Below are 24,371 nucleotides of genomic sequence, written 5' to 3' on the forward strand. Positions count from 1 at the left end.
AAAGTGAGGTCTGGGGTAACACCCCTCAGACGCACCAGGAGAAACGCTAGTGAGCATCAGAACCCCCACGAGACAGGGTGGGAGACTGGAGACCGAACGAAGGTTCGGTAAATTTTAACTCACAGTGTTTTGTAGCGAGACCGGTGGGGGCTTGTGTGTGTGTCCACCCTTGGCTGGGTGACGAGTCCACCACGGAAGAATGGTCTAGCTAAAGGACGAAGGGGTCATACGTGAATGGCCACAACAACAACGCATTGACGGATCAAAATTGGAAAGGAAGGTTGGCAAGATAATCGCTGTTACTGTTCACATGTTCTCTCTCTCTCTCTCTCTCTCCCTCCCTCCCTCCCTCCCTCCCTCTCCCTCTCTCCCTCTCTCCCTCTCTCCCTCCCTCCCTCCCTCCCTCTCTCCCTCTCTCCCTCCCTCCCTCCCTCCCTCCCTCCCTCCCTCCCTCTCTCCCTCTCTCCCTCTCTCCCTCTCTCCCTCTCTCCCTCTCTCCCTCTCTCCCTCTCCCTCTCCCTCCCTCCCTCCACACTGACAAACAACTACCGCAGCCTGCATGAACTGAACTGAACTTTATATTTCCATCTGACGATTCATTATCCCCTAGACAACGATAGAGCTTGTTTCATTAGTGATTATTATTATACCCGCACTTTTAAGTTTAGTATTGCTAACGTATATTCTCTGTATATTTGCATTGATATTATTTTGTATATCTTTGCTAATAAATATTGTTGAAAATAGTATCACCAGACTCCAACGGACACTTCTATCTTTGCTGGTAAGACACCCAGTTATGGGGTTTGTAACAAAATGAAAGGATAGAGTATTTTCTAAATGGAGAGAAAATTCAAAATTGCAAAGTGACTTGAGAATCTTCATGCAGGACTCCCTAAAGGTTAACTTGCAGGTTGAGCTGGTGGTAAGGAAGACAAATGCAATGTTAGCTTTTGTTTCAAGAGGACTAGAATATAAAAGTAAGGATGTAATGTTGAGGCTTTATAAAGCACTGTTGAGGCCTCAAGGAGTATTGTGAGCAGTTTTGGGCCACTTATCTAAGAAGGGATGTGCTGACATTGAAGAGGGTTCAAAGGAGTTTGGCAAAAATAATTCCAGTATTGAAAGGCTTGTCATATGAAGAGTGTTTGATGGCTCTGGGCCTCTACTCACTGGAGTTCAAAAAGGTGAGGGGTGACACTGTAACCTATTGAATGTTCAAAGGCTTGGAGAGAATGGATGTGGAGAGGAGGTTTCTTGTGACTGGGGAATCTAAGACCGGAGAACAAAGCATCAAATTAGAGGGGCATCCTTTTAGAATGGAGATAAAAAGGAATTTCTTTGGCCATAGAGTGGTGAAACCGTGGAATTCCTTGCTAAAGGTGGATGTGGAGATCAGGTCACTGGGTATATTTAAGGCAGAGGTTGGTGGATTCATGATTTGTCAGTGCATAAAATGATATGAGGAGAAGGCAGGAGATTGGGACTGAGAGGGGAAATGGATCGGCCGTGATGAAATGGCAGAGCAGGCTTGATGGGCCTAATGACTAATTCTGCTCCTACAGTGCCTATAAAAAGTATTACCCCATTCTCCCCCCCATAACAATTTTCATATTTAATTGCTTTACAGCATTGAATCACAGTGGATTTAAATTGGCTTTTTTGACTGATCAATGGAAAAAGACTAATTTGTGTCAAAGTGACAATGGATCTTTACAAAGTGATCTAAATTAATTACAAATGTAAAACACAAAATAAATATTCACCTCCCTCCCCTTAATATGACACACCAAATCATCACTGCTGCAGCGAATTTTAAAAGTCACATAATAAGTTAAATGGAGATCTGTGTGCAGTCGAGGTCTTTCAATTGATTGTAGTAAAAATACACCTGTATCTGGAAGGTCCAGCTGCTGGTGATTCAATATCCTGGCAAAAACTACACCATGAAGACAATAGAACACTCCAAGCAACTCCATGAAAAAATTATTAAAAGCCCAAATTCAGGAGATGGATACTGGAAAATTTCCAAGTCACTGAATATCCCTTGGAATACATTTAAGTCAATCATCAAAAAATGGAAAGAACATGACACAGCCTAAAGCAAGCTGTCCTCAAAAACTGAGTGACTGTGCAAGAAGGGAACTAGTGAGGGAGGCCACCAAGACACCTGTGATAACTCTGGAGGAGTTACAAGCTTCAGTGGCTGAGAGGGGAGATTCTGTGTATACAACAATTGTTGCCTGGGTGCTTCAACGCAGTTGTACGGGAGAGTGGCAAAGAGAAAGCCACTGTTGGGGGAAAAACCTCACATGAAATCTCGGCTAGAGTTTGCAAAGGGCATGTGGGAGACTCTGAAGTCAGCTGCAAGATAGTTCTATGGTCTGATGAAACCAAAATTGAGTATTTTGGCCATCAGTCTAAATACAGCACATCATCAAAAACATACAAAATAACAAGAAATTTTCATGTAATATAGCCAGTTCAGCACTTTGATATTGGCAATTAAAAGCAGTAAGTGCTGGAAGTGTTCAGCAACTTGGACAATACCTATGTTTTATCAGTGTTGCTATCTGTCTCCATTTGCTTTATTGGTGTTAATCCATGTGTTTTGTTTCAGTGAAGAACAGTCACGTTTAGCAGCAAGAAAATATGCCAGAGTTGTACAGAAGTTGGGATTTCCAGCCAAGTTTCTGGATTTTAAAATTCAGAATATGGTAGGCAGTTGTGACGTGAAATTTCCTATTCGACTAGAAGGCCTGGTGCTCACCCATCAGCAGTTCAGCAGGTAATGATAGTGGAGGAAAAGGGCTAGAGGTTTAATATGTAATCTAAAAGCGAAGCTGGTTTCTATTGGAAATTGAAGTCACTGTGTATTTGTTAATTATGAAAAAAATATACAGGTGTTAGTAGGTTGAATTTATGTCTCAAATCAGAAGGTTATTTAATTTTAACCCCATTGCATAAACCTATAGATAGAATCTAAGTATCAGCACTCAGGAGGACATTATACTCTTTAGAGGGTTCTCCCTACAATGTATTCATATAGGTGAATTAATTTTTTCCTTTTCATCTAGACTTTACCTGTTTCTTTTCAATATTTCAGTAGCTAATCCTTGTGACCAAATTTTTAAGGTAAAAGCACAGTGATCAGGACTAATTTTGAAAACAATTGGCCACATTTTCCCCTCGCCATCTTAGTGAGTAATTAAACCTGAATTCATATTCTGAATTTATACCTTATTCCATATTATATTTATTAATTCTAAATTGCTATGTAGTGCTCACTTTCAAATGCATTCCTTGTAGTCTGCATTATTGAGGATGCAATTAAGTGTTACCTTTACAATGTTTAACAAACATAAACTCAAAATGTTTATCTGGGTATCACCTACAGAATGTATGCATTTTTAAAATTTTGACCAGACACTGATGTTGAATGTGAAAATACAATTGATTAGACCAGATACGTTAAGAATGCCCTTTAGGTCATCACCCTTACCTTTTCAGATGGACATAGTGTTGAAATAACATTACTTGGAATAGGGGCATTTATTATCATCTGGCCTGCTATACAGCTGTCTATACCAGTAATCCAGCAGATTGAAATACGAATCAGCAAAAATGTGACATTCAAGTAAAATGTGAACAATGAAGCTGTTGTAATATTGTTAGAATCCTGTTGTGTAATTTTGTTTCTTCTAAAGATCTGCTGTCCTTGCAAGATCTGGCTTATAAATGACTTCAGTCCTTCACTGATTGCCTGTCAAGTTATTCGCTGATTTCAACCTGGTATACTGCAGCAGTCCAGATGGATGCCTGCCCATGACCACTTCACTGCAGCAGTGATTGACAAATTTGCCAACCTTGCTATCAGAACTCCTGTACCAAGCATAAATATTTTTAAAGATAGAATTTGCAGCTGTTTAAGACATTTCACTTGTGTTCTGTTTGTCTGCTGGGGATGAAACAAAATAGGGATGCAATGCACAGAGAATACTATAAGTTACTAAAATTTGAAGAGTCTTTGAGATGGCCCCAGTTTAATTACTGTCTCCAGTACTTTCTGAGGAGGTTTTTACCAAGTCAGCTAGGCTGGGTATACTGTACCTTACCCGACCCAAAATCACCGTATAGATAATCTGTTTTCACTCTTTCATTGCTTTTTTGAGGTCGGGATCAACCATAGATGTTACGTCCCAGCTATCTACGTGATACACAAGCCAGCACAGTACAATGTGGAGAGCAAGCTATTGCCCATGTAGCAGGCTCCCCTCTCCATGCAGCTCATGAATCCAAAGAAACGGCAGAGACAGATAGAGTTTAGCACTAGCAGCGTTGCAGGATTTGCCAGTCAGCATTGAATTCAGCGTAGGACTACATTAGGGACTCCAGCTCTGGGTTTACCTCCGAAGCCTTCCCCATACGTGGGTACAGTCACAGGACAGCAGAGGGTTGAGATCAGAATTTTCCTCCTTTTAGATGAGCTGCCCAAAGTGACTGGTACTAAGATGCCAGTAACCTGCCTTTATTCCTTCTCCTGTGAGTAGAAATGGTTCCACCGGGCTTAGTAGTTAAGCTACACATGAAGGCCAGGAGCTGGACTCGGTACTCAGAGGCTGTTTGAGACACACGCCATAGGGAGCATTTAATAGGTAGTGGGCATATTTATTTATTAATATATTTATTCCCACTACCACCTCCAGCTATAACAACTTTAAGGAATCATTGCTTCAGAACAGTGGTATTAATATGGTAAAGTAGCCTAGAACTGAGTGTCTTGCTAGGCTATTTCAGAGGGCAGCAAAGAGTCATCCACATGGGGTGGCTCTAGTGTCAAATATATGCCAGACCAGGTAAGGACAGCAGTTTTTACCCCGTTGGAGGAACCAAGTGGGGTTTAATTATATTTATTATCAAAGTACGTGTATGTCAACATATAATACCCTGAGATTCATTTTCTTGCAAGTTTTCACAGTAGAACAAAGAAATACAATAGAATCAATGAGAAACTACACACAAAGACTGACGAGAAGCAAATTTGCAAAAGAAAATAAGCTGTGCAAATACAAAACATAAATAAATAATACTGAGAGCATGAGTTGTAGAGTCCTTGAAAGTGAGTCTGTAGGTTGTGGAATCAAGGTCAGAGCTGAGGTGAGTGAAGTTACCCAGATTGGTTCAGGAGTCTGATGGTTGAAGAGTAATAACTGTTCCTGAACCTGATGGTGTGGGACCTAAGGCTTCTGTATCTCCTCCCCAATGGCAACAATGAGAAGCAATGGTGAGGTTCATTGATGAATGCTGCTTTCCTGCAGCAGTGCCTCTTGTACAACTGCTCAATGGTAGCCTTTTCCTATGATGGACTGGGCTTCTGAAACAATCTAGTAGTTTTGTAGTAACCTTTGCTAAGCCATGTTGCAAATTCTGTTATTAGCTTCATTTAAATTCCACAAATGACCATTTTGGTTCTGATCTCTGGTTTCTGAGTTGTTAGTCCAGGCCTCTGGATTGTTAGTCTGCTATGGAACTACTGTAGCAACATAATGCATGTTACAATTAAAACAAAAAGCAAATGTATATATTAACCCAAACAAGCAAAACACAAATGCTGGAGGGACCCAGCAGGCGGCAGCATTTTGTGTGTGTAGCATATATATTAAGCTCAGTTTTGCCCAGTTATATAATGCAATAGGTTCAAAAGGTCAAATATCAAACTTTGTTTCTTATTTTTGCAGTTATGAACCAGAGCTGTTTCCTGGATTGATCTACCGTATGATCAAGCCAAGAATTGTATTACTAATATTTGTGTCAGGAAAAGTTGTATTGACGGGTAAGTTGCATCACTTTATAATTTGGCTGTTTCTCATAATTACAGTTGCCCTTTATATTGGCATCTGGCACCTGATTTTTATTGCCTGTTTTTTCTAGACATCTGCTCCTCCATGCAAAGAGGAAATTCCTGATAATAAGTTAAGATTTTATGATTAACAAGCTTGAACTTTATCCTTTCATACTGTTTTCAGGATTCAAAAGAATATTCCAGATCCATCCCTTCCTTTGCCTTGATGATTATATATATCTTAAAGCATTTTTTCCCTGAAGGTATATCTCCTTTCCATTTATTACCATTGATTTACAGTTCAGTCCTTTAACAGCAGATATCCACTTGGTGGCGCTTTACTACAGATCTTCAAGTTCTTAGGTTATAGAAACATAGAAAAACTTCAGCACAATACAGGCCCTTCAGCCCACAATGCTGTGCCGAACATGTACTTATTTTAGAAATTACCTAGGGATACCCATGGCCCTCTATTTTTCTAAACTCCATGTACCTATACAGAAGTCTCTTAAAAGTCCCTATCGTATCTGCCTCTACCACCATCGCCAACAGCCCATTCCACGCACTCACCACTCTTTGCGTTGTTTTCCACACAATCAATGCCTCTCATCATCTTATACACCTCTATCAGGTCACCTCTCATCTTTTGCTGCTCCAAGGAGAAAAGGCCAAGTTCACTCAACCTATTTTCGTAAGGCATGCTCCCCAATCCAGGCAACATCCTTGTAAATCTCCTCTGCACCCTTTCTATAGTTTCCACATCCTTCTGTAGTGAGGTGACCAGAACTGAGCACAGTACGTCAAGTGGGGTCTGATCAGGGTCCTATATGGCTGTAACGTTACCTCTCAGCTCTTGAACTCAATCCCACGGTTAATGAAGGCCAATGCACCATAAATCTTCTTAACCACAGAGTCAACCTGTGCAGCAGCTTTGAGTGTCCTATGGACTTGGACTCGGACCCCAAGATCCCTCTGATCCTCCACACTGCCAGGAGTCTTACGATTAATACTTATTCTGCCATCATATTTGACCTACCAAAATGAACCATCTCACACTTATCTGGGTTGAACTCCATCTGCCACTTTCAGCCCAGTTTTGCATCCTATCGATGTCCTGCTGTAACCTCTGACAGCCCTCTACACTATCCACAACACTTCCAACCTTTGTGTCATCAGCAAATTTACTAACCTATCCCTCCATTTCCTCATCCAGTTCATTTATAAACATCACGAAGAGAAGGGGTCCCATGACAAATCCCTGAGGCACACCACTGGTCACCGACCTCCATGCAGAATATGACCCTCTACAACCACTTTTTGCCTTCTGTGGGCAAGTCAATTCTGGATCCACAAAGCAAGGTCACGTTGGATCCCATGCCTCCTTACTTTCTCAATAAGACGTGCATGAGGTATCTTTTCAAATGCCTTGCTGAAATCCATATACACTACATCTACTGCTCTACTTTCATCAAGGTGTTTAGTCACATCCTCAAAAAATTCAATGAGGCTCGTAGGCATGCCCTACCTTTGACAAAGCCATGCTGACTATTCCTGAACATATTATGCCTCTTCAAATGTTCATAAGTCCTACCTCTCAGGATCTTTTCCATCAACTTACCAACCACTGAAGTAAGACTCACTGGTCTATAATTTCCTGGCCTATCTCTACTCCCTTTCTTGAATAAGGGAACAACACCTGCAACCCTCCAATCCTCTGGAACCTCCCCCGACCCCATTGATGATGTACAGATCATTGCCAGAGGCTCAGCAATCTCTTCCCTCACCTCCCACAGTAGCCTGGGGTACATCTCATCCAGTCCCGGAGACTTATCCAACTAGATGCTTTACAAAAGCTTCAGCACATCCTCTTTCTTAATGTCTGTGTGCTCAAGATTTCCAATCCACTGTAAGTCATCTCTACAATCGCTAAGATCCTTTTCCATAGTGAATACTGAAGCAGAATACTCATTAAGAACCTCAACTATCTTCTCCGGTTCCATATACACTTTTCCATTGTCACACTTGATTGGTTCTATAATCTCACGTCTTATCCTCTTGCTCTTCACATTCTTTTAGAATGCTTTGGGGTTTTCTTTAATCCAGCTCGCTAAGGCCTTCTCGTGGCCCCTTCTGGCTCTCCTAATTTTATTCTTAAGCTCCTTCCTACTAGCCTTATTATTTTCTGGATCTCTATCATTACCTAGTTTTTTGAACCTTTTGTAAGCTTTTCTTCTTGACTAGATTTTCAACAGCCTTTGTATACCACGGTTCCTGTATCCTACCATCCTTTTCCTGTCTCATTGGAATATACCTATGCAGAACTCCACACAAATATCTCCTGAACATTTGCCAGATTTTTGCCGTACATTTCCCTGAGAACATCTGTTCCCAATTTATGCTTCCAAGTTCCTGCCTGATAGCCTCATATTTCCCCTTACTCCAATTAAACACTTTCTTAACATGTCTGTTCCTATCCCTCTCTGATGCTATGGTAAAGGAGATAGAATTGTGATCACTATCTCCAAAATGTTCTCCCACTGAGAGACCTGACACCTGTCCAGCTTCATTTCCCAATACCAGATCAAGTACAGCCTCTCCTCATGTAGGCTTATCTACATCAATTGTGTCAGGAAACCTTCCTGAACACACCTAACAAATTCCACCCCATCTAAACCCCTTGCTCTAGGGAGATGCCAATCAATATTTAGGAAATTAAAATCTCTCACCATGACAACCCTGTTGTTATTACACTTTTCTATCTATCTATCTGCTCCTCAATGTCACTGTTACTATTGGGTGGTCTATAAAAAATACCCAGTAGAGTTATTGACCCCTTCCTGTTTCTAACTTCCACCCACAGACAGTCCGTAGACAACCCCTCTAGGACTTCCTCCTTTTCTGCAGCCGTGACACTATCTCTGATCTTCAGTGCCACACCCCAACCTCATTTGCCTCCCTCCCTGACCTTTCTGAAACATCTAAAGCCTGGCACGCTAAGTAGCCATTTCTGCCCCTGAGCCATCCAAGTCTCTGTAATGGCCACAACATCATAGCTCCAAGTACTGATCCATGTTCTAAGCTCATCGGCTTTGTTCATGATGTTTGCCTGTCAAAGCATTTCTCTGACACTGATGTAATCTAGCTCTCTGGAAGGACAAGTCCAAACAATAATGGATTGGGATAATGATTCATCCCAATTAACCAAAAAAAGGGGTGTAATACAATTATTATGTATAATTATAATTTGTAATATTAATTTCTAACTGAATCCATTAACTGCAGTGATCCAATTAAGACTTTCTTTAGAATGTGTCATTGTACAACTTCCCTGCTTTTAGTATGTTAAATAAATGCTAACTCCAGATTAAGTGGCTCAGCTCAAATTGTTGACTGTCCAAATCCCAGGATGCTCCCTGACTGAAACAATATTGTTCAAAGGTACGTACCAAGGTCATACCATGTAACAATCATGTGAAATTTTAAAAAATGAGCAATAATATTGCTATCTCATTGTAACAACAGCAAATATTCTGCTTTGGCTATGTTTCCTAATGACTTATCACTTGGCAAGGTCAGCTCAGTTAAAAGTTACTTCTCCATCCTATCTACCAACTTGATATTGCTCTTGAATACAAATGCCACTCTATTACTTTATTTGTCTTTCACTATAGCTTGTGTCTTCTGAACATTTTCCACGTATAGCGCTCTACCCACTTTTCATCTCCCAGGAAAGGTTAGGATTCATTCTGCAATCTCTTTTTTCAGTTTGGAAGTGTAGAGGCAAGGTGGCCATATGTACTTAAAATAGGAATTGATAATTTTGAATATCAAGGAATATGGCTTTAGAACATAAAACAGGTTAGCGCAGGAACGGGCTCTTCAGCTCACGATATTGTGCTGAACTAATTAAATGCCTAACTAAACTAATCCCTTATGCCAAAACATAGTCCTCTTAAGCACCTCTATCCTATTTGCCTCCTATAACTGCTGGCAGTGCATTCTAGCCTCCCACCACTCTATGTAAAAAAAAAAAACTTAGCCCACACATCCCCTTTTAACTTACCCCATCTCATTTGTTTAATGTTTTAGACAAAATATGTTATAGATGTTTGATTCTGGGGGGCAGGGGTTGGAATACTGACTCTCTTGTCTATGCCCCTTATCTTATAAACTGTTATCATTTCCCCTCAGCCTCTGCCACTGCAGAGAAACAACTCATGTTTGTCTAACCTCTCCTTGTAGTACAGGCCCTCTTAAGCATAAGATATGGAGCAGAATCAGGCCATTTGGCCCATCAAGTCTGTTCTCAGAGAATGCCTGGTACCTTCTCCAAAGCCTCCACGTCTTTCTTATAAAGCAGTGACCAGAAATGAATGCAGTACTTCAGTTCAAGTTTATTGCTATCTCACTTTGCATATATACAACCAAATGAATCAACATTCCTCCAGAACATGGTGCTTCCACATTGAAGATATCACACACAGCACATAAAACAGAATATTACCATAAATAATTTAATAAAATATAATTCAAACTACATGTGAAGTATATATCACAGGTAAATAATACAGTAAGCAGCTTGCTCTCCTAGTGATGAGACCTCAGTGATGGCAAGGTATTCATTAGTCTCACAGAAGCTGTTACTCAGTTTGGCAGTCCCAGTCCTGTTGTTTCTGTACCTCCTACCTAACAGTAGTGGCTCAGAGATTGTTGGATGTGGCTTAACTAGAGTTTAATAAAGCCATAACATAATTTCCATCTCTTGAACTCAGTGCTTTTAATAATTAAAGCATGCATTTTTTTATTTTGAAGGTGCCAAAGTTCGTGCGGAAATCTATGAAGCATTTGAAAACATCTATCCAATTTTGAAAGGCTTTAGGAAGACGACATAACTTTACTCAAAAGTATATTCTACTCTGAAGGACAGTTTCTATTGCCAATTGCCTTGCATAGTTTGTACAGTTGAAGGTGTTCCAGCTGGTGTTCCAATGCCTCATTTTCCTGGGGTGATTCGGACTTATATGCAACGATTTTTGGAGTAAATATCAATACCTTTTAACTACAATACCAATCTAGCCACCCTGTTACAGCAGCTCTTTTTGTTGATAAATCATCATCAGGACCTGAGCATTCTCTTACCTAGAATTTTATCAACTGATAGAACATTTTGTTTTGCATGTTATTTATATTGAACTTTTTATAAATTGTAAGCCATGTAAATGTATCTTAAAATATTTGAAGCTTAATTTTTAATTCAATTTTACTTGAAGATATCCTGCTTTTTTCAAGCATGATCAAAGATTGTGTACTGAATTGTCAAGCAAATGAGATTTTTAGATTAAAATTTTTTCCCCAATCCATTGCCAAAATTTACGAATGTTGTGCTTGTGTTGAGACTGACTATTTGAAATTGTGATGATAACTTCCTTGAAGCTAAGTAAAACACTAATATCTAAAACTTCCCTGTTCCATTGTTGAAACCTTTGGTCATCCACCTTTGCAGGTCATGTATTGGCTCAGATGGGAACACACTCCTCCACGTCGGAAGCTCGGTGGTGTACGTCATCATACTGTACTGGTTACTAATACTCAAACACCAAAGCAAATCAAGAGTTCATTGTTACGTTGTTTTTGGGAGTAGCTCTGTGTAAACTGCTTACAACATTATCATTTTCAGGTAATTCATTGCCTGTAAATTGCTTTGACGTTCCCTAAAATGTTATGTTTTTTAAAAAATTTAAATAGTTTTAATTATTCCCAAAACAAGCTGTTATAGTTTGAGAGCTATTGGTTAATTAAAACAATGAGGTAAATAAGTAGGAAATCTCTTTAGATCGCATCAATTAAAAGATAAATGTTAACCAGGATTCAAATGAGAGTTGATAACTCTCATCGTGATGTGAGGTCCTCTTACTTCATCCCAAAACAAAGGCCCAGCCTGAGTTTAGAAACTCATTAAAAAGCTAGTACTTCTGACAGTGCATCCTTCCCCTCAGCACTACACTGAATTGTCAGTATAGATAACGTGGTCGTTTCAGGGGTAGACTTGCATTCACAGCCTCTAGAATTTATTGTAACTATTGCATGACCAAGTTAGGGCAGCAGTATGATATAATTTACCTAAAGCTGTATTCATTTCAGTAGATTGTTGCTTATTTTAGCCAGCTTAAATAAAATAACTATCGATCCTTGGGACTGGCAATCATTTACATGGTTATCAACAGTCTTTATAACTATTTTATGTAGAGGTCCTAAAGAGAAGATTCTGTTTTCTACCCTGAGTATACAGTGTCATGCAAAAGTTTGGACACCCCTGTTTAAAATTTCTGTTACTGTGAATAGCTAAGTGAGTAAAAGATGACCTGATTTCCAAAAGGCAAAGTTAAAGATGACACATTTCTTTAATATTTTAAGCAAGATTACTTTTTTTATTTCTATCTTTTACAGTTTCAAAAAACAAAAAAAGAAAAGGGCCCGAAACAGAAGTTTGGGCACCCCTGCATGGTCAGTACTTAGTAACACCCCCTTTGGCAAGTATCACAGCTTGTAAACACTTTCTGTAGCCAGCTAATAAGAGTCTTTAATTTCTTGTTTGGGGGATTTTCGCCCATTCTTCCTTGCAAAAGACTTCTAGTTCTGTGAGATTCTTGGGCCATCTGGCATGCACTGCTCTTTTGAGGTCTATCCACAGATTTTCGATGATGTTTAGGTCGGGCGACTGTGAGGGCCATGGCAAAACCTTCAGCTTGCGCCTCTTGAGGTAGTCCATTGTGGATTTTGAGGTGTGTTTAGGATCATTATCCTATTGTAGAAGCCATCCTCTTCTCATTTTCAGCTTTTTTACAGATGGTGTGATGTTTGCTTCCAGAATTTGCTGGTATTTAATTGAATTCATTCTTCCCTCTACCCGTGAAATGTTCCCCGTGCCATTGGCTGCAACACAAGCCCAAAACATGATCGATCCACCCCCATGCTTAATAGTTGGAGAGGAGTTCTTTTCATGAAATTCTGCACCCTTTTTTCTCCAATCATTTCTTTGCTCATTGCGGCCAAAAAGTTCTATTTTAACTTCATCAGTCCACAGGACTTGTTTCCAAAATGCATCAGGCTTGTTTAGATGTTCCTTTGCAAACTTCTGACGCTGAATTTTGTGGTGAGGATGCAGGAAGGTTTTCTTTTGATGACTCTTCCCTGAAGGTCATATTTGTGCAGGTGTCACTACACAGTAGAAAAGTTCACCACCACTCCAGAGTCTGTTAAATCTTCCTGAAGGTCTTTTGCAGTCAAACGGGTATTAATTGGCCTTTCTAGCAATCCTACGAGCAGTTCTCTTGGAAAGTTTTCTTGGTCTTCCAGACCTCAACTTGACCTCCACCGTTCCTGTTAACTGCCATTTCTTAATTACATTACGAACTGAGAAAACGGCTACCTGAAAACGCTTTGCTATCTTCTTATAGCCTTCTTTGTGGGCATCATTTATTTTAATTTTCAGAGTGCTAGGCAGCTGCTTGGAGGAGCCCATGGCTGCTGATTGTTGGGACAAGGTTTAAGGAGTCAGGGTGTTTATAAAGGTCTGAAATTTGCATCACCTGGCCTTTCCTAATGATGACTGTGAACAAGCTAATTAATGTCTGAGACCTTGGTAAAAGTTATCTGAGATCTCAAATCTTTTGGGGTGCCCAAACTTTTGCATGGTGCTCCTTTCCTTTTTTCCACTCTAAAATTGTACAAAACAAAAATAATACACTAATCTTGCTTAAAAGAATGTTTCATCTTTAACTTTGACTTTTGGAGATCAGTTCATCTTCTACACACTTAACTATTCACAGTGGCAGAAATTTTGACTAAGGGTGCCCAAACGTTTGCAAGCCACTGTATGTGGATTGCTTGACTGCTGTGCTATTGGATTGCCTCTGTGCCTTTGAAACCGATTTTGATCTTTGAAGGTGCACGTTTTGAAATGAACAGTGGTCAATTACTCTGATTCCATAATGCTCTTTTTTTCTTTGAGAGATGAGTTGAAGTCCATAGCAAATGATGAGGAAAAGTAGTCAGTCTTTGTGTTCCATGAATGTTTTGAAATAACTAGAAAACCCAGATGTTTCAAGGTTTAGATTGACATTTCCAGCTGATACAGAACCTCAGTTGGCATTAATTGTAGTTCCATTTCTTGAGCATACAAATTAGACTGGTACTTTATAAATAAAAATTTCTTTCTTTCTTTCTTTCCACAATTAAAACAATAGAATGCAAGTTAGTGGAAGCTGAGATTGAATTACAGCATTGTAGTGAGCACCTTCAATGGTATATCCCTTTCTAGCCAAAAGCTGAAATTTCTGCTGAGAAAAAATAGGAATATGAGAATAGGCAGAAGTTTCAGCTGTGAGATTTGAGTGTGGGGAAAAAAATGGGAAAGTTAAAACTGAAAAATTCCTTCAGACTAATTTGTCTCCCTTACCAACTTGGGTCTTATCTGAATAACCTATCCTGTAACTAACTAACCAACCAACATTGTCCCAAGTACGTTGCTGAGCTGTTGCTTGACCTGATAAAGATACCAATTCACCTGTGTTTGAGATGTGTGCAGAAGAATTTCTGCATTTTAATTTTTGTAGCGTGAACACCAGTGAAAGTCATATATTCTTTTACCCACCTATCTTGGCAAACAGTGTGGTTTGAATTAAACCATAAAGGAGTCAGAGGGCATGGAGGAAGAAATAACACCATAACTAGCTTAACTGGCAGCTTTTTATTCCAGACGATTAATCAATACGCTGGTTCTTTTGGCGTGCATAGGTTTGCTGCAAATAGATAGAAAGTGCTGATGTCAGTTGATTACAAGTAACAGATGAGTTTCTTGTATTACGTAATAACTTGTCAAAAATTTGTTTTGACTGTTGTAGGGATCAAGTGGAACTTCTGAGATCCTTTTCTGATTTGCCCCTGGTTTATTTGATTTTTCTCTCATTTGGGAGTTTACTTCACTATTGATAATCATAAACATGAAGGTTGTTATAGGCGGAAAAGTATTACATTAATTACAAAGTGTCTGTGTGATTAAGCCTAATGAAAACTGTCTGTCATTTTGTAGGTTTGTACTTTCTGTTCCAAGTCTTAATATAAATGAGTTCTGTAATATAACTTGCCTCTGTTTCAGTAAATATGATCTCAACCAAAAAGATTGCTGCCTGTGTCCTAACTTGCAAAATAGTCCATTTGATTATCACCTCCTGATACTTGGGAAGGCACCTGATGTGCAGCTGTTACAAGCTGCCAGGAATTTCAGCACCTTGACATTAGTCACTCAAGATCTTTAATAATGAAAGAATAAAAATACCCTCATAATTTTAAGAACATTTAAGGAGAATGAGAGGAATTGTTTTGATTGCTGTAGGGAACAATGTTTACTAATAGGATAATTTTTTGTCAGATTTGTCCACAGGTTTGATTTTTTTGTCACCTGGAGTTTACTTTGTTCTTGATAAAGAGAAACATGAGGATTGGTACTAAATTTTAAAAATATTTGGACTTTTTCTATTCTATTTCATACCATTTTCTATTTTGCTATCTCCTGCAGCTGTGCAACTTGCCTCTTGGCACTCCATCAACTTTGGCACTTTGAAACTTGCCTGTTATCATTGTTCCCCTACTGTTGGTTACACCACCATCTGTCGAGATCCTGTGCTCTGGAATTCACCTCCTAACTTCCCTCCCCTTCTTTCAAGAAACTAACTATTATCCTATCTTTTGTGCCTGTGCAAATTTTTGTGCACCTTTTGCTGTGTTCCCTGGTTAAAGCAGTTACTTAAGTCCAATTTGTCATATTGATTAGCCAAGGATTGACAGGCATAATAGATCAAAAATGCCATTTTTTAATTGTAGGAAAATAATGGGTATATTTAAAGTGGAGGAAGGCAGGAGAATGAGGTTGAGAGGGATAATAAATCAACCATGATTGAATGGTGGTGCAGACTCGAGCCAAATAGCCTAATTCTGCTCCCATGTCTTATGGTAACATACTAAAGGTTGAATTGGAAACAAAATTTGGTTCAAAAATCAGCCGTATACCAGCTACCTTAGTAGCTCAATGGGCCGGATTTGAGGCTTCATAGTTCTAACAGGATCGTTTGTTTTGGCAACAAATTAACTTAAAATAAAACTAAACTTAAGAGTTGTTGAAAATGAACACATCTTCTCCATTGCATATGGTCAGTTATTGATTATACATAAGATTCGAAACAAATACAATCTACCTTTATTTCAATGAACTGCATCTAAGCTGTTAATGCACTATATGTACCATGGTTTTAATGTTCACTGAGCAGCCTATTTTGTTTTTGGCGTATCAGGATGAAATATTCAGTCCATTTTGATTTTTAATTTGACTTGATATTTGAATTCAAAATCAACAATGATCTGGAAATTCTCATTAAAATTAGTATAATTAGTGTGATTTAGCAGTAGCATATTGTCACAATGCTGCACAGTTTAAAAGATTTGATTTACTTCTTTTCCCATTGTACTCTGGCGAAGAGGATGAACAAAGCCATTCCTGCTCCCATATTCCTGACAAAATTGCTATCTAAGCAGCAGCTGGAATACAGGGCATGAATAAGGCTGTTTTATACTGGGTATAAAGCCATGGAGAAATTTGAAAACAAGATGAAATGGTTATCATTGGTGAGTTCTTTCTTTAAAAAGAAAGCTGGTAATAGTGTAGAACATGATATCTCAAGTAGTTAAAATGAACGACATAAATATATTTGAAAAGTAAGGAGATGAATAAGCGATAACAAAAAGAAAAGTTTGTGCCATGTCAAGTAATTGGGTTGAGGCTTATTGTATAGAGTGCTTGATGGCTCTGGGCCTGTACCTGCTGGAGTTTAGAAGGATCTCATTGAAACCTATCAAATAATGAAAGGCATAAATAGTGAATATGGAGAGAATGTTTCCTATGGTGGGGGAGTCTAGTACCAGAGAGCACAGTCTCGGAATAGAAGAACATTACTTTAGAACAGAGATGAGGAAGAATTTCTTTAGCCAGTGGTTGGTGAATCTGTGAAATTCTTTGCAAAGATGGCTGTGGAGACCAAGTCATTGAGTATAGCGAAGGTTGATATGTTCTTGATTAGCCAGGATGTCAAAGGTTATGGGGACAAGGCAGGAGAATGGAGTCAATTGAATGGCATAGCAGACTCGATGGGTCAAAGGAGCAGAAATAGATCATATGTTTTATAGTCTAACTCCTAAGCATCTGTTATCATGGATAATTAATCTACGGTATGTTGTCTTCTGTTATGTTTGTTTCTTAAGCTAAGCAGCACCCTGGTAGCACGACCAATGTCTTGCTCTCAATCCAAGCCGGGTTGAGTGTTGAACTCGCAACTCAACCTCATTAAATAAAGAACAATACTGCCAAATGTCTGTATGAGGAGTGGCGCGCCACACAGTCTTTTGTTCCGTGCCTTGTAAGGCATGAAAATGCCTGACGCTGGCCTCTCAGGCCTGAGTTGACATCATCATTTTTCTAATGGGGATCAGTTTATAAAAAAAAAAGATCCTAACAATTTGTTATCAAGCAGGACTTCATTCCGGGAATAATATGTGGCCCAGAGGTTATCTTGATATTTGTAGGTAACTAAACAATAATAATTCTGGAGGAGTTTGTTATCAATAAGCAGTTTCCATCCAACATCCCAGGTCAAAAATCACAGCCTGCTTGCAATCACCATCTATTCTTAAAACTACACCAAAGTGTTTCAGAACTAAATAGCATGCACATTTTAAAGTTACCTGAATTTTTGCAAGGGATTATTTGTTCATGTTGTGCTGTCCTAAAATAAACATAAAAAAGCCATTCATTTAAAAGCAAGACACAACTTCTATCCTTCAAAGGGTAGTTCTTCCCAGGTATAATTGTACTCTTAACAATTGTGACACACAGAAGAATGAATATGTCCAAATTTTTGATGAAATTCATTCTTGGCATGGATCAAAGCCTCTTCATCGATGTAAACTGCAGGTCGCTTGGAAGTCACAAAATATTGGACCTTTCTTAGACTCCATCCGGTGATGTACATCAGGAACCCACATACAGTGGCAGTCGATCTTCCTACCCCTGCGTTACAATGTACATACACAGTGTGGCCATTCTCTAGCAAACCATGCAGCAAGTAAACTGCCTGAGGGAGCATCTTCACCCTGCCTGTAGAGTATCAGAATAAAGTCATGCCATCAAAATAACTGAATTTTAAGGATTTCAAACGTGCTTTCAACCGATTCTACTGCATGTAGGTAGATTAGCCAGAGAGTTATTTTCATAATCACAGCCTTAATGTAACCTGCAGCCTGTGGGTAACCCTGATTGGCCTCCTGTCTTTGAAACTGTAAAGTAAAAGGGAGGTGAGGATAGTTTCATAGAGGAAATAAGTACCTCTACAACACTTCCTGGGGGCAGGTTAAGTAGAAGTGCCCCAATATTCACCTTTGTCTCAAGTTTCCTCTTTAATTAAGATTCCCCTGCACTGCCCTGACATTCCAGTAACAGTTGTAGGTTCTCGGCCTGAGATTTTGGATTTCTTCAAGCCCCATTGGTTGCCAAGACTGCCAATCAGACTTCTGAGAAGGGTTCCTGTTTTATAAAGCAAATCTCAGCGACAGCGTGCAACATTTCTGTGCTCATTGATGGCCTGAGGTCCTTGTTCCAATAGAAATGGTTGTGCTATCAAGATTCTATAACCAAATCTCCCTTTTTAAGGCACTTTCAAAACATACAACACAGAACAGTACAGCACTGTACTGGCACACCTGTCCACTATTTTGTGCTAAGACTTTAACCTACTCTAAGATCAATCTAACCCTTCCCTCCTACATGGCCCTCCATTTCTATATCATGCATGTTCCCATCTTAAGAGTTTCTTAAATGCATCTGCCTCTACCACAACCCCTGGCAATGCATTCCACTCATCCAACACTCTCTTTGTCAAAACTGTACCTCTGAGTACCCCTGTACTTTCCTTCAGTCACTTTAAAATTATGCCCCAACACATTAGCCAGTTTGGTCCTAGAAAACATGCCTCGTGCTTTTATTCATGTTTCCTAATATCTTGTTGGCTGATTCAGTGTCAGTATGTTTGGTGGTGCACCTTGGGTTGATTTACCATGTTAAAGGGGCTATGTAAATACATGTTGTTTTTCAATGAGCTTATTTTTGTGTTACTCTTTTTTATCTTGTAGGTTATTATTTATTTATTTTATTTTTATTTAGAAATGCAGATGGCAACAGCCCTTTCAGCCTAATTAGCCCACATCACCCAGTTACACGCTTGTTACCAATTAACTTACTAGCCTGTATGTCTTTGGAATGTAGGTGAAAACCAGGGCACCCAGAGGAAACCAATGTGGTCAACCCAGTGTACAAACTCCTTACCGACAGTGGTGGAATTGAACCTGAGCTGCCTACATTGTAATAATGTTAATGCTACCCACACCCCACCACTAAAAATGATCGTGTTTTAATCAATAGTTAATCAAAGTGAATAATTTTTCACCTTCTGTACTCATATCTGGAGTTGGCATCCACACATAGACAATGTCAGCATCTTTGTACAATTCCATCATGAATTCGGGTCTCATTGGTTCTGGTTTGCGGTTACATCCAGCGGAATTCTGCACAACATCCCATTCCGTTTGAAAATTCATTACTGCAGTCACCCCCAATTCGTGTTTAAGTTTGACGGTCACATGCTCTATCTGTCGCGGACAACTACCAAGCCAGATCCTGGGCAGAATCCTGAAGATCAGAACACACAATTCATTGTAAATCTACTTCAGTAACTACATTGCATTCATGGTAATAGTAAATTGCAAAGCTGATTCATTCCATAATGAAATAAACCAAGTTTACCTTACATCCAAGAGTAGAAAATGGAAGTTAAAACAAAAGTAAACCAGTTTAATATTGCAGAAATCTTAGTATCTAGACGAGCTTGCAATACTTCCACAATGTATTTCAATAAGTACAGAGTGGCAGATATGTGGAACTCATTGCCACAGACGGCTGTGGAGGCCAAATCATTGGGAATATTTAAAGTGAAGGTTGACAGGTACTTAATTAGTAAGGGTGTCAAAGGTTACGGGGAGACGGCAGGAGAATGGGGTTGAAGGGGATATTAAATCAGCCATGAGCCTAATTCTGTTGCCACATCTTACGGTCTTACAATATACTCCTCAATACATGTTTTGCTGTTTATTTCTATAGAGGTGCAACTGTTAACTCAATTCCATCCATTAATCCACCCCATCATCACTACATTCACGTCAGCCATTCCTCTCCAAGCCTCTCAGCACCCTTCATCTCCCCATCCACTGCCACTTTACACTTACAGTCCTCACCTCATACCCACACTGACTCTGTCACTATCCTACTGTGTTTTCATATGCCCTACTGAAGAGTTCCTCTTGCCAAAAGTCACTTCATCATTTCTTATCAGTCACCTTATGTACAGATGCTCCTGCACTTAATGCACATACAATCGGCCTATCTATACAAGTTAATCTCATGTATATACAGTCACGCCTAACAGTTTTTGTACATTTTTTTTAGAATTGTTTTTATATTTATTAATGTTTTATGCTTATTTTTATGCTGCATCACATCTGGAGTAAATCATTTCTTTCTCCTTTTACACTCGCATACTGAAGAATGACAATAAATAATCTTGAACTGTATTGTTATTGCTTGATTCAACGTGACATTTTTAAGCAATTGAGGTCGTAAATGTATAATCAAATGTATAAAACAATTTGTTGATCTTATTGGGGGAAGGGGAGAATTGTCTGTCTTTTTGTTCTAATAATTGGAAATTTATCGGTGAAGAGATTAGACATATTTGTTTATCTATTTTCAGTCACTGAGCGATGAAGTGGAAGGCTTGATGGGGCCACAGTCTTTTGCTACCTTTGGTTGATTCTCATTAACCTGATGTCAGAATTACTCTTGAGCCCAACATTTATTAACCATTCCTGATGAAGGATCTCGGCCCGAAACGTTGGCTACTCTTTTCTCACGGATGCTGCCTGACCTGCTGAGTTCTTCCAGTGTTGTGTATGTATTCTTTGATCCACAGCATCTGCAGTTGTATTTTTGTGATTTATTAACCATTGCTAATTGCCTTAGCAATTAGCTACATTCACGTAGGTGGTGGTGTGCCTACTTCAAGTGTTGCAGCCCAATGATGAAACTATTTCATGGTGCTGGTGGGATGGGAGATCTTCGGCAATGAAGGCATAACAAAATATTTTACACTCAGATTAAAGTGTGACTTAAAAACTATTGTCCACTCGCTTCATTTGTGTTTCAGGTGGTGGGGAATGTGGTAAGTGAAGTGGTGTCGAAGATGTTTGGATGTAGGTGTTAGACAATGTGGATGTAGTAGAGAAAGTTACTATGAGGAAATGATTGCTGTGCTGGTTACTTAAGCTGCTTAACCTAGTCAACTACAACTTGTTGACTGTTTTTGTAGGCTCTGTAGAGATCCAGACGGTTATTCTATCAGTCTTTTGATAAGTGGTATCTAGATCAGGGGTCACCACCCTTTCTTGCACTGCGGACCAGTTTAATATTGACAATATTCTTGCAAACCGGCCGACGGGGGAAGGGGTGGTGTTAATCACAACCGGAATATTAAGTATAATATAATATTAAGTAATAATTTAATATTAAGTATAATATGTATAAGTATATCCAGGAGGGTCTCTTAAATACACTCAATTTCGTTTCTAAAAGGGTTTATCTAATGAATTTAATATTGAACACACGTCATATGCATATCTTCCCCACATGAATATAGTGATAAGTCAATTATACGTCACTTATAAGTCAATAGCATCATAACATTTTAAGTAATGTTTGGATATTAAACACACAGCGCATATTTTCCTCGTATGAACATATAAAATCATTGCAACACACCAATATTGCTGAATCAGTGGGAGCTCTGGGCTTGTTTCCCTGCAACAAGACATCGAGGGGTGATGGGAGACAGCGATACTTGAGGGGGTTCCTTATGTCCAATCTATTCCGCAATTTAGTTTTCGCTGCATTCATTGCAGAAAACCCCGCTTCGCAGAGATATGATGTTGGAAATGGAAGCAACATTTTCAGTGCTTTCAGGGCTATCTCAGGATATTCAGTCTTGACTTTGATCCAGAATGCCGGCAGAGATGTAATATCAAACATACGTACTTTTCAGCCCACCGGCATTTGCAAGCTCGAGGAGTTGATCTTCTTCCCGCACTGACATGGATGATTCACCAGGGACGTTCACAAATGGGTCACGGACCCATTCCTTTGCATGCCTTGGGTCATTTGCGATTGGGAAGTAATGCTTGAATTCTGTCGACAGCGAAGATAGGTGCAGCCTCAATCTCTCTCAAAATCCCAGCTAATGTTGGGAACATGTCAAATATGCCCCTCACCATCCTCACAGTTCCCGTTTGGCTTTGAAAGCAGACTCTTTATCTGCCAACTTGAAGACAGTTGTCATTCTCCCCTGGTGACAAACTGAGTTCATTGAGCAGGTTGAAGATTTTGCTATCTACTCCTCGTCACTGAAGTGTGCTGCCAGTGGTGACTTTCTTCCTGAAAGAAATCTCTGTAGCGGCTCTCTTAATTCGAAAACCCTGGCCAGGGCTCTCTCCCTTGAAAGCCACCTGACTTCAGTGTGAAAGAGAAGGTGTTTGTGCTCTGCATCCATTTTCTCACAAAGCTGCTCAAACAAACGTGAGTTAAGGGCTTTTGCTTTGATGTGATTGATAACTTCAACAACGTCACTCAATATGCTGTTAGGATCAGGTAACATTTTTCGGCTAGCCAGCATTTCCCTGTGTCTGACACAGTGTGTAGACTGGCATTCAGGAGCAACCTCTTTGACTCAGGTAGTGAAACTAGACAGTCATCTCATCATAGCTGCAGCCCTGTCTGTGCATATTCCAGCACAGAATGACCAGTCCAGTTTGCCTGACATGTAGCCATTCAAAGACTTGAATAGCTCTGCCCCAGTTGTGTTAGTTGGCAGCGGCTCTGCACACAACATATCCTCGTGCACATCATCTTGAAATATATATCACACATAAACCAGCAGTATTGCCCTGTTGTTGACATCGGTAGACTCGTTGACCTGGATGGCATACCATGGTGACTCGTTAAGCCGTTCCAACAGCTGTGCTTTGATGTCCTCCGCTATGCCATCGATTCTCCTTGAAACTGTGGTAGCTGGAAGAGAAACCTGTGCCATCTTGTTAGCTGCAGCTTCTCCCAACAGTTCACGACACATGTCCTTGGCAGCAGGCAGAATCAATTCTTCACCAACAGTGAGAGGTTTCTTAGCCTTAGCGATACGGCTAGCCACTAAGTACGACGCTCTCAGAGCAGCAGCATTTGTGGAGGTGGTGGCTCTCAGCACTTGCTTCTGTCCCGCCTGCTCACGTTTTTTCTGCTCAAAGAACTCAACGGGTTTGCCTTTAAGTGCAGGGTGCTTGGACTCAAGGTACCGAAGCAGCTTTGAGGGCTTCATTGCCTCATTAGACAGCTTGACTCCACATATCACACACAGGGGGCTTGGAGCGTGTGAGTCACTGGTCGTATTAAAGCCATATTTTATGTACGACTCGTTTTATTTTCTGTTGAAGGAAGCTTTCTTTTTTTTTGCAGTCTCGGCCTCAGTTGTCTCTGCGTTATCATCATCGTTAGGCCTTTTATGTCCCTACCACCTCTTCCAAAGAAACTCTCAAGCGATGTTTGTTTTTTACTCATCGAGTAGTTGTAGGTTAATGACCGACTGATGACCTCGCGTGCGTTCAAGTTCAACAGTGGGCGTGACAGGGAATGAGGAAAGGTGCAGTTGATTCATATCGCTTCATACCACCAAATCATATTGTTTCCACGCGACCTGGTAGCACGTGCTTTGCGGCCCGATGGTTGGGGACCACTGTTCTAGATTATGGAAAAGCTTTGCAGAGTCTGAAGATGAATCACTTGTGATCTGCTCAATGATGGCCTGCGTGATTGATAACCCTCAGATTCTATCACTTAACTGCACACCAGAACTATTTATAGAGGCTACTTAACTTACTAACTTATGCACTTTTGTGATATGGAAGAAAGAACACTCTGGGGAAACCAGCACCACCACAGAGAGTGCAAATTTAATACAGACAGCATTGAAAGTCAGGATTAAATCCCAGTTGCTGAAGCTATGAGGTAGTCGATCTAATCCCTGAATATTATTTAAGAAGTTATTGTTGAATAAGTAAACACGACAGTCTGCAGACGCTGGAAATCCTGAGCAAAACGCAAAATGCTGGAGGATCTCAACAAGTCAGGCAGCATATAAGGGGAATAAACGGTCAATGTTTTGGGCTGAGACCCTTCTTCAGGACCGGAAAGGAAAAGGCAAAAGTCAGAATAAGTAGGTGGGGAGGGGGAATGCAAGCCGGCAGATGACAGGTGAGTCAAAGTGAGGGGAAA

At 39.9% G+C, this 24,371-nt stretch overlaps 2 protein-coding genes across 6 annotated transcripts in view; one reads left to right on the forward strand and one right to left on the reverse strand.

The window, feature by feature from the left end:
• The window catches only part of tbp (TATA box binding protein), a 44,298-nt gene extending 29,277 nt beyond the window's left edge, over positions 1–15,021 (forward strand). For all 3 annotated transcript variants that reach the window (XM_073056585.1, XM_073056586.1, XM_073056584.1), the window contains 3 exons: positions 2,621–2,788; positions 5,739–5,833; positions 10,655–15,021. In XM_073056585.1, coding sequence (XP_072912686.1) covers positions 2,621–2,788; positions 5,739–5,833; positions 10,655–10,734 — 343 coding nt within the window. In that variant the 3' untranslated portion in view covers positions 10,735–15,021. The remainder of the gene's footprint in view (positions 1–2,620; positions 2,789–5,738; positions 5,834–10,654) is intronic.
• epm2a (EPM2A glucan phosphatase, laforin) overlaps positions 1–24,371 on the reverse strand; it is a 65,354-nt gene that overhangs the window by 21,129 nt on the left and 19,854 nt on the right. For 2 of the 3 annotated variants that reach the window (XM_073056587.1, XM_073056589.1), the window contains exons 3-4: positions 19,393–19,634; positions 11,084–18,047 (exon numbers count right to left, since the gene is read on the reverse strand). In XM_073056587.1, the coding sequence (XP_072912688.1) occupies positions 17,767–18,047; positions 19,393–19,634 (523 nt within the window). In that variant the 3' untranslated portion in view covers positions 11,084–17,766. Of the gene's footprint in view, positions 1–11,083; positions 18,048–19,392; positions 19,635–24,371 lie in introns of those variants that run through there. The other variant, XM_073056588.1, reaches the window with a different exon arrangement.

The sequence above is a fragment of the Hemitrygon akajei genome, chromosome 9 (genome assembly GCF_048418815.1).
Source record: "Hemitrygon akajei chromosome 9, sHemAka1.3, whole genome shotgun sequence".
Classification (NCBI taxonomy): domain Eukaryota; kingdom Metazoa; phylum Chordata; class Chondrichthyes; order Myliobatiformes; family Dasyatidae; genus Hemitrygon; species Hemitrygon akajei.